Here is a 17,267-nt window from a genome sequence, read left to right on the forward strand (position 1 = left end):
ATCTCGGCCGTCGATACGGGATCGGAACCGCGTGCACCACCTGGCGCAGAAATACTTTGCCGGTTATGCAGCAGACGAATCAGAATCCACGGAAATCTTTCCCCTCTCGCTGTAGAACTTGCGCGGAGGATATCCTCGCAATGAAGCGGACGCGGAAAACGGCGCGGAAAGCTCGGCGAGACTCGCCGATACGTAAAGATATATTTCCCGATATACGTGACAGGGGTTTTTAAAAGCAACGCACGATCGACGCGACTGGTTATCGCCATGACGAAATCGCGAGGAAATCATGGGTATTTCTCGACTGCTTTGATCTGAAGATGAACGGAAAACATCAAAATAATGAAAATAAAGCTTTCTCCTATCGATTATATTGTCATAGATTTTGCGAGAGGGATGCAGTATAAATCTAATTTAAATCGACGAGAGTAATTTATTTTAATATTTTATTTAATAATTATACAGTCAAGTACAAGTTATAATTATCTGTCTTCATATATTACAATTTAATAATTATTTAATAATAATAATACATAAAGACAGAATTCATTTTGTGGTTTTAATTAACATGTATTATTAATTCATCAGAGACGCGGCATGTTATTAACTGAGTATTTGGTTTCGATCTCGAACTAGATTTTTATTTTAACAAAAATGAAAAGTTCCCGTAAATAATCCCTCATAAAATCTTTAATGGCGAAGTTAAGAAGATTATTTCGACAGATGGCGATTTCCCACCGAACTTTCCTCAGGGATAAATCGCCGATCGACTGTGTCGAGGGACGCTTATGGTTGACAAGATATCCGATAACGATGAGAGTCTCGATAAAATCTCCAGCACTCGTATCAGACAAAGTTTTCCGTACTTTTATATCGGTCTCGATAATTTTAATTTTTTTTTTTTTTCAAATTTAGACGGACGTCGAGGCGGAACGCTCAGAGGTTTGACGATAGTGCATCTTTAACGGGACAACGCGCCGGCTCACGTTTTTTGCAGGAAGCAACGGAAAAGAAAGGAAGGAAGGAAGGAAGGAATGACGTCCTGGAGAGTCCTCGGAAATGCCGAGGTCGTCAAAGCGCGAGAAAAGTCTACATCGATCGGCAATGTCGCAGACGGAAACGTCCGTTAAAAGTTTGACAAGAACTCATACCCGAAGTCTCGCCACAAAGTGGAGTTTCAAAAGGCAGCCAGGAATGCAACAATGGAGTAGAAAAGAAAAACAATAACGCACCGAGTAAAATTTAAATACATGCCACAACTTTTTTGCGCATCATAATCTTTTCATTTTAAAAATTACGAAGATACAAGTAGATAATATTAGGAACACTCTTATTCCCCAGAGCTTGTTGTATAAATGTTGCTTCTGGGATAGAAAAAGTTCCAGATGTCTTGAGTTTAGGGTGGAAGTCGAGTACCGCTCAAAAAAAAAAAAGTAGAAAAAGGATTTATTGATCCTGCCGGCCTGGCGCCGGGTCAATGTTCGACAAATGATCAAACAAGTAATTTACGACGTAATAGGATTAATAGAATGTGATAGCACGCAAGACTCTTTAGAGAGAAAAAAGATCAAGAAAAAAAAGGAACACGTTTTCACACAGAGAAAAGTTATTTTGTTTCTGATATTTTATGCATTAAATTTAAATTCTGCAAATAGCTTATCCTCTTCGTTCTAAATTATAGTTAAATTAATTAATATATAATTAAATTGGTTTTTATTTTCCTCTCTTTATTATTTACAACTTCGAAATTTAAATTTGGCAGAGAAAATCTCTTCATTTTTATTAGTATATACGAAAAGCTAAATTTTAACTTTAAAAGCTCAAACTCTATCGAAAGTTCTGTCAATAAAAAGAACGTTGACAGTACATCGGTACAAATGTTAACATATTTGCAGTTTTAATTTAAATCCGCGTGTGACGGGATTTGGAAATTTCACGTCTCGAAGGAAAGTCACGTAGCGGAACATGTCTGATCCGATGTCTGATATTCTCCAATAGCGATATAACATAGACGATCAAGACAGCTAAATCCGACGGCGTGACGAGACTGCACGCTCGCATAGCTCGGTGAGGAATTTACCAAAGAATATTCTTGACTTCCGGTAACCCTGGAGCATTCGTCCAATGAGACAGTATGCTATAAAGATGTACTATGTAATAGTATATCTCTAGAATATAATTACTTTGAGACTTTCAAGAATATCAAGAATATCAAGAATATCAAGAATACCAAAAATATCAAATCGATTTCATGTACAAAAAAAACCATGCAAAATGGTTAAGGAATAATAAAGATGAATGATTAATGGAAACTCGGTAATTGAAACTTTGTAATAATTCATGTGAGAACCAATCTATACGCGAGCATAAACACTTCACTAATAATTTACAGTACTCCAACGCTTTGAGCTCACTGGAATGACGAGACGGGCATTCATATTGTTAGAGTATCTGAAGCAGCGGTTCTCAAATTCGCAGAGAATATTTACATTAAAATGAAGATAGAACGTTCCAAAAGTATCAAGTTATTGTAATTAGAAAACTTTGAAAAAACTTTTGTCGGAAAATGAGAGAGAGTGTTAAAAATCCATTTCTGTTTAAAATATTCTTCAATTCGATAATTGTGATAAACTGCGAATGACGAAAACGTCATAAAAAATTTAAGGATATTAGTGTGTCATAAATTATTTTGTCAAGAAAAAAAAACAGATTTTTAATCGATAAAAAACATGTTGAAAATATCGTAAGAGCGTTTTGTATATTTTTTTAGTTAGCTTCGAATTATTGTGCAATAGAACCTAGATGTTATCTTTTTTAATACACGCTTGCTTTAGAATTACTATTTTTTAGAAATCAAAATTGTTTTCTTGATAAATGGAAAACTCTTTCGTAGAAAAAGAAAATAGTGATCAGTTTTATTTAAGTATAAATAAATATTCCCGTTATTTTCATTAAATGTATAAATTTTAAATAAATGAATTTTCAACACTGAATCGCAAATACATAAAGTGCATAAAAATCATTATTTTGTTAACTATACAGCGCTACCATTTTAATGCGAGAACCTCTGATAAAACGCCTAGGCCATTAACGCTATCCGATAAGATAGATTGCATCGGACAGTGGCATCACAACGTAATGATATAGCCCGCTAATGCGACGTGGCACCGGAACAATATCTAACAGCTTGATTTGTAGCAACGATCGTGACAGTGTACCGCGTTCGATCGCATATGCTCGCGAGAATCGCGATCCAATCTATAATTTATCCTCGTAACCACGTATCGCCAATACGCGTCGCGTCGCAAAATAAACGAGTCAATCATGGCTCGGCGTTTCAATCCTGCGATGCACACCCGAGATTTAGAAGATTCTAGCGCTATTTCTCCTCGCTCATTCGAATATCATGAAAAATGTATTTCAATTTTTCTAGAATTTTTCTAAAATGTCCCGGTAACCGGATATATAATGATACAGAGCCGAGATTGTTGAATTTTTATAAGAAATTTAAATTTTTGTAAGGAGAGAGAGAGAGATTGCGAATTTTTTCACAATATAAAATGATCTAATCATATAATTAACTAAAACATACAACGTTACTATTAAGAAAAATACAAATATTTTTACATTATTCCGAAAATAAACTTGTAAAGTATCTGACTAAGCCGATGTACAGATAATCTAAAACGTATATCCTTATTCTAAATACTTAATTTATTTTTTAACTTGTTATAATTTTATTATATATAAAATATAAAAGATATTATTGTAACAAATATATAAATTTTCTTAAAACATTTTAAGAACATTATCAATATAAACTCTAACTTTAGTTGCGTAACAAATTAATTTTCTTTGTGTTTATTTTTAAAATATTCAAAATAACCTACTTTATGCGAACTTTCACGTTCTAGTTACAAATAGTTGAAGTTTTTATAAAAATTACAATTAAATTTTAATATTATACAAAAAACACATTTAAGATTAATAACAAGTTTCCGTCCGGGTATAGGGACATGTTCGGTCACTGGAACATTTATCTTACTGTTGTAAGGGATTCTCGTAACTTCCGAAAACAAAGTTTCTTTATCTTTTTTATTTAAAAAAATAAAAAGAGCAAAAAATTCGCAATAAAAGATAAACAAACGATATCATTATGTTTACATTATACACATATAACGAGATGTTACGAAATAAATTCGCACAATTTGTGCTGTTATTCGATAATTACAAATGTCATGGCAATTGCGCGACGCAATCATCTCGGTTAACAGCTAAAATTGTCAATCCCCCCTTTTCCTTCGGTGACACTTTAATTACTGCCAGTGTTATCGATAGCGTAAGTATCGTTAAATGTGACCAGAGCGTGAGATAATCGGTGAAACTGTCACGCGTCATTATTATTACTTACCGTTTTGTTGCATAATGCATACAAACCACATCATTGTAACTGCAGTTTCGTGCAACTGAGCGAGCTGCGACAAAGGGTGACAAATTATTGTGGCCAGAGCAGCGACGAAATTTTAAACTAATAGCCCAGCTCTTGTGCATTGTGCGCAGAATACAATCATAATGTTACAAGGGGTACACCATCGTCAGTTTCGCGTTAATTGAATGCAATTTTCAACGATGATGTACGACAATGTCCAAAGCCGTCCGTCGCCATGTTGCTCGCCATTTTCACAAAGGGGACTACAAATCTAAATCTGTCATAAATTCTTACCACCCAGTTCGAGAAATATTATCGATTATAATAAAATAAAACGGATTATAAATTTTCTTCTTATCGCGAATTCATTACTTCATAATAAAATATCATGCAATATCGAGAAAATTTTGATAATTCTGCAAACAAATCGTGTGTCAAATTTTTATTAAAAAAAGATGTTGATCTCGAATTTTCAATTTGGAGACACTGTACGCAAGATCAATTATACATAAATGAAAGCATAAGCGAGTTAAAAGCAACAGGAATAAAGATAGCCACTATTAAATGTAACTACAAGTTATTAAACATTTTGAGCAGCAGCGATGTACTTTTCATGTAATTCGTCTTTTTTTTTAGTGCTAATCTCATAAAAAAAGCTTCCGGGTGAAATGGATTAACGGACGTTTGGTGCATACCGCAACAACATCGTTATAAACATTATGCGAAAGTAAGGAGCGCGAGTTTTCCTTTTGAAGAGCCGGACCTCACAGTCTTGATTTGTTAAAAGGTCGCGTAATGCCAGCGGAATGTGAGCAAAAGCCACCTTCGCATTTTCTCGCCGCACGTTCGTTGGCGTGCAGCTTTGTAATAATAACGGCGCGGGTGCCGCAACACGAAAGCAAGACGCGCCTTTCATTACGCTTGTAGCAACGCGCGCGCGCGCGCGCGCGCCAAAAGCGCCTAATTGCAGAGATTAGAAACGACGGCAAAAAGAAAGACTCACGAGAAAAGTCGCATGAAATTCCTCGACGTGAAATTCTTCACGTGCGACAACTTTGGACGAATATTTATTGCTCCCAGAAAAGCAGAAACATTTAAATACCAGACGGTCGAAAAAAGTGTTAAACTTACGATTAATTCAAATTTTGAATAAACCCATAAATAAAATTACTCTGTAATTGTAGAGTCGCGAGACAATTATTTCCGCGTTACAGAGAATTAAAAGCGAAAGGTTTTCACAAAATAAACTTTTTCACTGCGACATAAGACTGTACTTTGGTTCCCGAAGAAATTTCCCGAAATTTCTCCAAAAAATTATATATATATTTTTTTTTAAATTTTAAGCTCGAAATTTCGCGCGGTCTCGTTTGTGAAATCACTGTTGAATTTCAACGTCTTGGCGCGTACTCGATCGATACCCATGGCGGTGCGAACGACCGATTATTTCCCATTACGGGGGCTCCGTAAATCGCGCGTGCACCGGCATCCTCGTTAAGCAGCCACTTTACCTCGTTACATAGCCAGATAATGAGATTTCCTGTGTATCTGCTGTGAGCTCCAAAGGATAAGAGCCGATCCTAAGCTATACGTTTACTCAAATACATGTGCGGAATACAAAACGTGGCTGCATGAAGATTTGTATGAAGAGCATGCTATCTCTCACTCATGCAAAACGCCAATTTACAATACAATAGATCAATGTCCTGCGAAGCGTGGAATACAAAAAAAAATCCGCGTCGAACAATCGTTAAAATTTAGTGATGCATTCCTTGTCAAGAGAAATATTTTCGGGAAATGAAAAAAAAAAATAATTAATAGAAAATAAAAAATAAATAAATAAGAGAATGATGAAATATATTTATAATTTAAAATTTATTACTTCTTACCAAATATAAAACTCGTAACTTCGATCAAATTTAATAAGTATCCGGTTTTTCGCGATAGAATAAGTGTTTTTTAGTGAAGCGAGTTTACAAATTTTAGGAACTTGGTAAAAATCAGAGCGACTAGCGAATGAGGCGATATAGATGATAGCTACGAATTATTGACGTGGCTTCAAAGGGAAGAGGAGAAAGGGTCACGGACAATTTTGCAGCGAGCCGAATGTGATTACGCGGTTCGTTACGCGTATCTGGCATCAATGTTACTTAAACGCGATTGGCTGCACACGCTCAAAGTATTCATCGCAACGCTGAAAATCACGTTAAAGCCGGTTTTTGCAGTAATAACAATAATAAACGATACGCACCGTAAGCCGTATGTAAAATACGAAAAAACATTTCTGCACAATTCGATCATGATCCACATTTTGTATTCATTCTTCAATCATTGGTCGGCTAAACAATCCGGCGGGGAGGCAATTATTGCATTGGCGGACGATTCGACGATTAAATTTCGCTGCGGATGAATGGAACCGATTGAACATAACGAGAGAGCGATTCGATCCACTCTTTTAATCGGCCGCTTTGGGAAGCGGATGTATTTTCGCTTCATGTCATTATTCAATTTCATTCGAAACGCCATCCTCTCCAAAGCGCTGCGAAAAACGCCGCGTAATTATCGAGTCGCTGAAAATGCGAAACTCCTTTTAACAGGGACCGATTTTTCAACATTTCTTTTCTATCAGTCACAACATATTTAATGCTTCTTCTTAATTTTGAAAATTTTGTAATTTAAAAAATGACTGATGAGAGAGATTGTGCATATTACTTGAGCAAGGGCACTCTGCGTGCAATAAAACCACAATAAAACCATAAGAAGTTATCGAGTTATACCACATAAAATTAATGATCGTGTAATCGGGTTAAGCGCGTATTAATTTTTTTTTATAGCTCGTATAATACAAGAATTTCGTTGGTAAATGGTAGCAATTATTTCAGCCCCGATAATGAGAGGGTAATAATAAATTTAATCGATATTAAGTGGATGTGTTCGAATTGCATTAAATTAATTATACTGCGCCTCCTTAAAAATTCTATTCCGTCGCATCGTTCAACTTTAATAAATGCGGTGCGTTCATTTTAGCGGCATTTATCAGTCGTCTAAGTACGTCGCCTTCATATTATTTTAATACGCTTTCAACTTCACCGAGCATTAAATATTGCCAGTCACAAATATAAAGGAAAAGGGGGATGCATTCGCTGAGGAGGGATAAATTAAGTTAACAGCTTTCCGTACAATTATTCGGGAACAATCCGTCTAAAATTGTTAGCAGTGCAACAGTACCATGAAGTACTGCGAATCCAGCTCAATTATCGCAAACGAGGGATCCTCCGTGAAATCTCTCGCGGAACTTCCTCCGAGGAAAGTTCACGTCAACAGTGCACAGTGCAGAGGGGAAGGCAGCGGTCTGTCGTTCGCTCGTAGATTCGCAGCCCTATTAATAATTCGTGACAATATGCTAAACGCAAACTCGCGCGAGTGAGGCGACGAATGACGACGAGTCGGTCGATTATTAAGCCGGGAATCCAACATCTGCGATTAACGCGGAATTACAGGAACGCGTTGCATCCCAACTTGTCGCGATAATGCATGCGCGCGATGACGACGCGCGAGGCTTGGGGTACGCGCCGAGTAACTTCCAAGACGCGCGCCGCCCCCGCGAGATTCGCATGGAGCTGGAATTGGTACTTAACGCTTCGCCGGAGACGTAGACGATTTATTGCGAGAGATATAGCAAGTCGGAAACTCGATATGTCCGCCAAACGTTCCAAGTGGCTTAACTTGCCAATTTGAGTTAGCGAATTAATAATCGAAAATGATTTTCGTATAAATGGCGAAGCTTTCGAATTACAGATGATTTCAAATATAGTATTATGAAATTCGTAAGCAGCAACTCAACGTAAAGTGTAATTATCAAAGTCCTTTGAAAAATTAACGTCTAAAACTCAATATTTAACATTCAAATATCGATGTCGGCGTGGAAAAAAAATTTTACTAAAATGTTTAAAAATTTAGCGACATATATTTCGTAAATCGTATATGTAAAGGTCGCTATCAATCAATAAAGTTCACTTCAGCATCTCCTAAATGTGAAAAGCCTTAACTTCAAAATCATTAATGCGGAAGATAAGGTGACGTTATCTCAAAAGAAAATAACCGAGAAAAATAGGAGAAAAAAAATCGAAAAAAACTGTAGTTTAAAAAAGAAATTTTCACGAATTTTTCCTGACTAAGAACACCAGAGCGGGTAAACGGCACTTACCTGGTCGCGTTGATCGTGAAAATAGTCTCGATGGAACGACGATCGAGCACGCCGCCGCTAAGCAAATACTGGACGGCGATCAGAGCGAGAACGACGCAGGCGAGCGCCTTGAGATGGGCACGTTGCCACAGTGCCACGGCTGCGGCGGCCACAGGCATTGCATGTGCGAGACACCATAACTCCCTTCTAGCCGCCGTTAGAGGAGCACCGCCGTGCACCACGAGGCACTCCTCCCTGCTGGCCGCTTCCAGTTTCAGCTGCACCTGCAGCCCGCAGGCCAGGGACCGACCCTGCTGCGATCCTTCTTCTCCTCCCTCGAGGGGCACGAAGGGAGAAAAGCCGCCTGGGGCTCCTCACTTCCGCTCGCCAAGAGCATCACCCTCGCCGACCCTCGCGACCGTCCCCTCGGACGAAGATGATAATGTCTGGAAAGAAAATTTATTGTTCTGAGAGATTTATTCCTTTTTAATTCCTTTTAATAATTTGTTAACAATCTTTATTAATATCGTTATCGATCTTTAATCTATACAAAACTTTATATAAGTAAACAATAAAGTCATATAATTTTATTATACCGTTAATTATTTTATCTCTAAATATAGAATATATTTATCATTAAAATGTATTTTGATATTTTAACTCATTATGCTTAATTGTATTGCATTTTGTAATTTAACATAATATCGATTTAATAGATTATTCCCAATTTTGATTCGCTGAGAGAGAATATGTATTTCCGTGATATGATATGATGTGATATTTGAACCACGAGAGACGTGCTTAAAATTTCTATAAAAAGGAATAGCAAAATCAGTTAATAAAATGTTATTCTTCGGACACTTAGAATTAGATTTAATTACATTGTCACTAAAATGTAAAAAAAAATTTTTTTGGTCGATTCTGCAAAGTGACGAGAAAAAAAATAGATTAAAATAAAAAATTAATACCTTCTTGCGAGAGAAGAAAAATACTTTTGGCGCAACGTGTATAAAGACGGAGAAAATTTTTCACAAGATCTTTCGCTCGCCTTCAAGTTCCTAGCTAATATCACGCGCGGCCATTAACACCGTAAACTGTAAAATTTATCGCAAGGCAGCCTGGAAAAATGTAATAATACCGGCGGTATCGTATACCTTCCGAAAGTTACGACCCGTGCTCAACGAAATAAAAAGGAAGTTCTCGAAGATACGGTGTGAATTAAAAATGCCGTATACGAGAGTACTAAAAATTTACCCGAGAGCATTATAATTACATTGCCAATGTTCACCGGGAATACCACTATTTTTGCGCGATAATTTCATGACAATTCAATTTCGTTTCATAATCTGGTTTTAGCTTCCATCGTCCATTTGTGCAAAAATAACATTGAGACATTATCCAATTTTGAAACAAAATTGATAAACATATTTTTATTGTAAATAATGTAAAATGTAATAAAAGCAAATTAAGATATTTTTTAAAAATTAAAAAGAGACAGAAACGGAAAATGAGTTTTTTTTAATGAAAAGTAACGCTTTACCATTTTTTAAATAATGTATAAAAAAATCACATTTCTTCAACGCAATGTTATAACCTGAGATGTTCGTTTGTCAAAGAGGCGATGGTAATATAATAACATTAGCGAGGCGCAACCGATACGTTCTCGGGAAAATCACTACATTATCGGAACTTCATCGGATCAAACTACGCCAGTTACTCTACGCGGACCGAAACTAATCTGAGTTTATGCGCCGGGAAGCTTCTCAATAGCCGTGTTTAACGAGTTGGCAGACTTATCGATTCGCGATGGTAACTCACTCGATTGTTTCGGCGCAATCTTTATTATAGCATCTCGATCGCCTATTAAAAAGTGATTATCGGCATCCATTATCGACAATTCGGCAGCGATTTCGAAACCTCCAGTATCGCCGGGAGGTAGTTGATAGTCTAGTTTGATTAATCTGTTGATTAATTAACTGGTAAATTTGCCAGACTACATGAATAAACACGTGTAGGTTTCTGCACGAATGCAGATTCGATCGCGCGACTCTCGCCAAAGCCAGAGTTCTCGCCAGAATTCATTACGATGTAGCGAGAGCGAGATCAAGGAAGAAAACTGCAATTGCAAATTTGGAAAGTGGAACAAGAAAGAAAAAGAATCAAGTTGACACTGCTTCATTGTACGGTCGGTTAAATGTAATTTACAGAGTAAAAAAGCTAAATCCTAATTATTTGCGAGCTTTATTTCCATTTTTCATTCCTCATGTAAAATCGGAAACAAAAATTACAATAACATAAGTATTCATGTATTATTTTTAATTATCTTTGCGTAATTATCTTTGCGTAACATACATTAAACATGTTTTTAATGAAAAATGCAAGTGGATTAATGAAACAAATACTTTTGCCTTTAATATTATTTTACATTTAATATTATTTAATATGATTTATTAAAAAATATATAATTTGCATTATAAAATTATTCATTTTAAATATAATATAATTCATAGCTTGTCATCGTTATTCACTGACCCGTGCACTTTCATATATCGCGAAGCATACTTATTATTTTCTCAAATACGTATATTCCACTCGTAATGCATCCACTCGATTCGTTCTTATCATAAAGCTCTCTTTTATTCCTTTCCTACATTAACATACACAAAGGACGAATATTCATGTATTCCGCACTAAGAAGAGACCTGGAGAATATTGCTTCCGTCGTCTCCTTCTTGTCTTTCTCGTGCTTTGACGTTCAACAATGCTAAGGTAGGTCGTACTCTCAGTCTATTCATACCGTGCGCGCCTATGTTTAATATGCAGTCGTAATTCCAACTCCTTCCTCGTAATTCCCTCTTTCTCTCCCTCTCTCTCTCTCTCTCTCGTCCTCTCTTGTTGTTACTAGCCACTCGCCGCGTTATCGTCCGGCTCCACTCTATCGTACGATATAGCGTGCCCTGATTTCTCTTTGAAAATGAACGACGGGATATTACGGTGACACTGATATGAAGGATAAGATACGATCTCATGATATCAGAAAAAAATGCGAACGACGCAACGGTGAACTCTCGCGACGGAGAAAAATTACGTCAGGTATGTATTTTGATGTAAATATACAAAATAGAGACCGTCTCGTTGCTTATCATTAATCAACGTCAATTGATATCATATTACGTATGATGTTACGTTACAGATATTACGTTACATTATTACGTATCAACTGTTCCATTAATATTTCATGAAACAACAAAATGTCATTTCTTTAACAAAACGGCGAAACACAAAGGGGAAAAGAATTTTTCTCCATGCTATTATTTTTTAATCGAATTCCAACTGGTTCTTTTTATTTTAATAGAATCTTGATATTAAATACATTATCGTTACATATTTAATTAAATACAATTATTATCGATATTATTTCAGTTAATTTGAGTATTATGGGCTTTTTTTTAACATTATGTCATATAAATATTTAATTTTGAAAGTTTTTCCACTTTACGAGAAAAGATACAGCATCCAATTCAATATCGGTAAAAGCATTAAAATCATTTCGTACTGGGAATTGACCTCTAATAAATTGGCATGATATCGACGGTGGCTATGGCTGAGATTAAAAATCCCGATCGATCAATCTCGTTCGATAACAATGCTCTTTCTCCTCGTCACAGCGACGATACCCTTTTCCCGGGGGCGGGCGCGAAATGCGACACGGTGCTCCATCACCCGGAGTGGAAAACATCATTCGAAGGCGAAAAACTGCGGCTTTTCCACTTTCCGAGCTATCGGATTTTCTCGCCCGGCACTCGCCGGGATTTCCGTACTTTTCGCGACCAAGTTGACGCGCAAGAAAGTCCCTCGCGACCCATCCCCATCTTTCTCTCACGCGAGAGAGGAGTTCATGATTGCACGCGGCGTGATAAAAAGGGGATCGATAATTTCGAAATGTACATAACAAAGGGCAAGAAAGTGTATCTCTGACGTTGCAGTTTCGGATAATTTCACTACCATCCCACAATTCTCGTTCTTCTGATCATTAGAGGTACAAGCTTCATTTTAGTTCAGTATTTCGAGAGGAATTGCAGAAATACGTAACCACGCGGAAAGGACAATTTTACTGAAATACAGATATAAAAGTAATTACGTTGAAGCATTAAAAAGTTTATATTGGACATTTAAGCTGACTACTGTAACGTCAAAATTTTTTGCAGCGGTGTCATCATACGTCTTGCATAATATTTGATAGTATAACATAAAATTTTCTGATCTGCATCTAATTAAATTTTTAGATTGTACGATAAATTTGTTCCTTCCGTGTGACGCCGCTTCGTGATTACTTAGCGTCCAACAAAGTGATAAAAAAGAAAAAAAAAACTAGCGTTGAACGCGACTACTTTCGTATGCGTTTTGCCGCGCGCGCCCGCGTCGTACCTTATTTACGGCCGTATGAAAATTCAAAGATCGACGATATGCACGGCTGTGAATTCTGCAAGAATACGAAAATGCGCCGGGCGGGGCGCCAGCGAAAAACGCGTAAAAGACAGATCGTAAATTTTACTTGGCTGCTCGGGATTCGTCGTCACGCCTGACCGTCATTGGTCACCGCGCGATAGTACGGAAGGCATCCCCCGAGTTGTATCCTGCCTGATGTTGCATGCAGCTACGAGCATATTATATAATCTATGTGTATCCTCTATTTTGATGTCAGCTTCAGGATATTAGACTGAACGTCGGCGGGGCGTGCGTTCGCGAAGGGAGTTCACCAAACGCACTCGCGCACGATATCATCCGTTTGTCGTCGCGGTCGACCCGTTTCGATATAAAAAGCGCATTTTCCGCCGTCGCGGTATTTCATTTCCTCTACGCGAAACCTGCGGTTCGTCGTACGAGCGATCTCCCCTCTCTATCGACGGGGCAAAAACCTCTCTCTCGACGACGACGACGACGTCGCCAATCCGTCTCACCGCAAAATGCGCGACCGCGGAAAGAGGAAGAGGGAGGCAGATACAAATAATAGCTCTCTCTCGCCTCGCATTTATCCCTGTCACTCGGTGACAAAACAAGTAAGCCCCCGGAGAAGCCGGTCACGACGAGACGAGTCATTCGCCCCGTGCGGCAAGTATTACCGCGCTCCCCCCATTATCTCATGGCATTATGGGAGGGTGTTATAGATACCTCTCTCTCTCTCTCTCTCTCTCGACGTCATTCATAACTCGTTACAACTTGCCCGAAATTACGTTCACCCTAGTTCCTCGCGCCCCTATCGACCTGAAGGGACCTGAGTCCTGAACGGACTCCTCTCATAACGCCTCCTCTCTTTCCGTGAGTCACGTCGCAACGCATCACGTCGGATCATATCGGGTTACTAAAATGGTAGTCGGCGAACAATATCCCAAGGCATCTGATGCAAATTTCCCGAGTATGCTGCGTCAGTTTTTGCCGGAGATAACGCGTGTAATTAAGAAAGATGCAAATCGAAACTGCTGCTTTCTGCTGGAGATGGAGCATGCAATTTTTGCCGGAGATAATGCATGTAATTAAGGGGGACGCGAGTCGGAACTGCTCTGGTTCTGCGCGAACAATTTTAAGAACAGGTTAGATTACAACGTTTTATATTTGAACGAATTCGAGGATACATTGTGTTAGCTCTGCAAGAACGCCGTTATTTTTCGCTGCTTTCCTAGACACAAGGAATCTGGCGGCACCTGATAGTGTTTTTTGAAAAGATTTTTGGATTGTAAAAAATCTGAAAAAATTCTGGTGCACTCTCTTCCAACGTTCCAGAATACGATTTCACAGTTGTTTGAAATCCGAAACGTTTTTTTTTCCACTTTTTCTGTACGTGTACGCATTTATGGTAGAATAGTTTAAAATTAAAAATTCGTTAGGCTCTTCAAATCCCTCATGACCTCGGAGGGTTAAGTTTAAGAGAGACATTAATTTCATTTTGACCCTCCTCCGTTTCAACTGTATCGCGTTTCAGAGGGGAAAGTTGCTGAATGCATACCGCCCTCTTAAAGCGTACCTTTTCAATATTTTACATTGTTACTTCATATAAGCAATGTTTAATGACAAAAATAAAAAGTAAATAAGTAATAAGACAAAAATTTAACAAATCTCATTGTTTCGTTCATGTTAGCAGCAGTTAGAAAATCAGGTATACTTCATGTAAATTTTTCGTTAACTTGTATAACTTATGATAACTAATTATGCAATTTTCTTTTAAATTGTTATATTTTCATAAAAGAGGATTCGTGTAAAATACTTTACATTGATATACATATTGACAATTATTATAAATCGATATTTTTATAAACTCTATCAAGTTTCTTAATTCATACCACTATAAATTTTACTATAAAAAAATGACACTAATGTAAAATTGACACGTGAAATAGCAGTAAAACTAATAATTGTTATGAATACAAGTATATCAATTAGAAAAATAAATTCAAGCGCGTTTTATTTCTTACCTTTTCATTCGTTATTTATTAATTATCGAATATTTGATCGCTTTTTCGCTAAATTATTAATAAAATAAATAACAGTGATTTCTTATATTTCTAATTATTTTAATTCATAAATTAGAAGATATTTTCGAAGACGAGATTCGATTTGAGAGATTACAGGTACGCTTCAGGCGGCCGGTTTTCAGAGTCACACTTTTCGCAGCATTTTGCAGAAAAACTCACAAAAAATTAATTTATTGTTATGGAAAAATGTAATAATAAATAACATGTAATAATAGGTGACTGAAACATTGATGCTACAATTTCAAACTTTGATTTGCAGTTACAACACCAAATGCAAAATATAATAAAAAATAACTTATATGCACGATATAAAACGTACAAAGCATACAACCTATTTAATTGATAATTCATTATTACATTCGACTATGGAATCTTCAGAGATAACAGAGATAACAGCGATAAAACACAAGCAATTACGTAAATTGTGAGATTAGTGCCTCGTAATCTCGCGACAGATATCGTAACAGTTAGTAGTACAAGAAAATTTTTAATTAACTCAACTACCGCCTGTGACGCGAGCGAGATATAACCCGATAAAACTTGCGAATAACACGATAAATAGAGCGCTGCTCGTTGCCATCCTTATTAGACCGAAACCTCCTTCCGCGCGCTATTCTCTATCGTTGCATTTGAACGCCAGTTCCATCTCTTTTTCTCGTACGCGGCCGTTCGTTTATTTGATTAAAAACGCGACCACGCGTACGTTTACGCACTTCCGCGCAATGAAGTCTCCGCGCGACACGCAAAGAGCGCGCGCGGCGGCGCCGTTGGTAATTGCATTCTGCGCCAATGCGCGGGGCTGCTGCATTGTCGCAAATATTGTCAACGGGAATGGCGAAACGGTGGGGGGTCGTTAAACACGACAGCTGGATCCGTTTCGTGACGAAACGATCGGCCGCGAATTAGCACGCGCGCGCACGTGTAATCGCCGCTTCGCATTCCGCGCGCGAGCCGCGAGGTCCCCAATTTGCATGCGAACGCGGAGAGAGGTAAAACTGACGTGACGATGCGGCTGCCTGCCTGCCTACCTGCGTAGGCTACATCCCGCGGGATGCTTCCCGCAGAATCGGCTGCGATATTTCAATCCCTTCTACCGTAAAGTTCGTCGCGCGGAAATTTACGTGAGAACGCGAGCGTATATAATTTTTCACTAAAGACAGGCGGAGCTTTAATTGTCAGCGCGCGGTCGCGCGGCACTTTTCGCGACAATCCGTATTGTATTTTCATTTTATATTTCCGCGACATTACTATTCGTTTATTCGTCGCGCGCTGCATAAATTTACGCGGCAACAAAGCTGCGACCGCAAGTCTGTTCGAAATAACAGGTGAGGTTTTCCCTAACGGGAAATATTTTTTCCTCGATTAAAATATTTTCCTTGCGTAGAAAAAAAATCAATACTAAAAATAGATCCAACGTAAACGCGAATAGGAAGCAGCGAACAGCCTCGGGAATAGCCTTGCTTTACGTATTTCATTATCTCTTAATAACTCGTGTTAATAATTTTTTCTTTTATCTATCTTCATTAGTGATATGCAGCAGGAAGGAAAAAAATGAATAATTCGTTACCTTCCCTTCAGGTAAATATCTGCGCCTACGGTACGAATGCGTTTTGATGAAACGAACAAATACCCAGCAAAACATTTAACACGCATTTGTGCATCATTGGACCAAGTTATTAAGGACATGATCGGATTACTTTTTCATAGACGTAACTCCAAGCTGACTGTCGAATAATTTCCACGTTGTGAATACATATCGACCGCACCGTCATTGCATGGATTACGTCGCGTGGGCGGAATATTTAAAGAGGACATCACGCTGCCGGGGAAGAGTCCTGAGGCCGGAGGTATTATCGTATTCACTCCTCGTGGTGCATGTTCCTGCGCGCAGATGCGCGCACACATATTCGCGCTGTGTAAAAGATGTTGCGAAGCAACGAGAAAGGACGCGCGTGCAAAAAAGAGAGAGAAATATGGAATAAAAAGGAGAGAAAAAGAAAGCAACGAAGGAAGGAAAACAAAGTTCAAGTTTAATTTATTAATTTCACTCTCGCCAAAATTGCAGAAATGTGATTAAAATTATTTTGTTAGCTAAAGGAAAAAAACTTTTAAAAAATATGTTTAA

The 17,267-nt window shown here is 37.9% G+C and overlaps 1 protein-coding gene across 4 annotated transcripts in view; it reads right to left on the reverse strand.

The window, feature by feature from the left end:
• Positions 1 to 17,267, reverse strand: part of LOC105195967 (beta-1,4-N-acetylgalactosaminyltransferase bre-4) — a 143,207-nt gene that overhangs the window by 26,211 nt on the left and 99,729 nt on the right. For all 4 annotated transcript variants that reach the window (XM_011161639.3, XM_011161640.3, XM_011161638.3 and 1 more), the window contains one exon: positions 8,634 to 9,058. In XM_011161639.3, the coding sequence (XP_011159941.2) occupies positions 8,634 to 8,791 (158 nt within the window). In that variant the 5' untranslated portion in view covers positions 8,792 to 9,058. The remainder of the gene's footprint in view (positions 1 to 8,633; positions 9,059 to 17,267) is intronic.

The sequence above is a fragment of the Solenopsis invicta genome, chromosome 12 (genome assembly GCF_016802725.1).
Source record: "Solenopsis invicta isolate M01_SB chromosome 12, UNIL_Sinv_3.0, whole genome shotgun sequence".
Taxonomy (NCBI): Eukaryota; Metazoa; Arthropoda; class Insecta; order Hymenoptera; family Formicidae; genus Solenopsis; species Solenopsis invicta.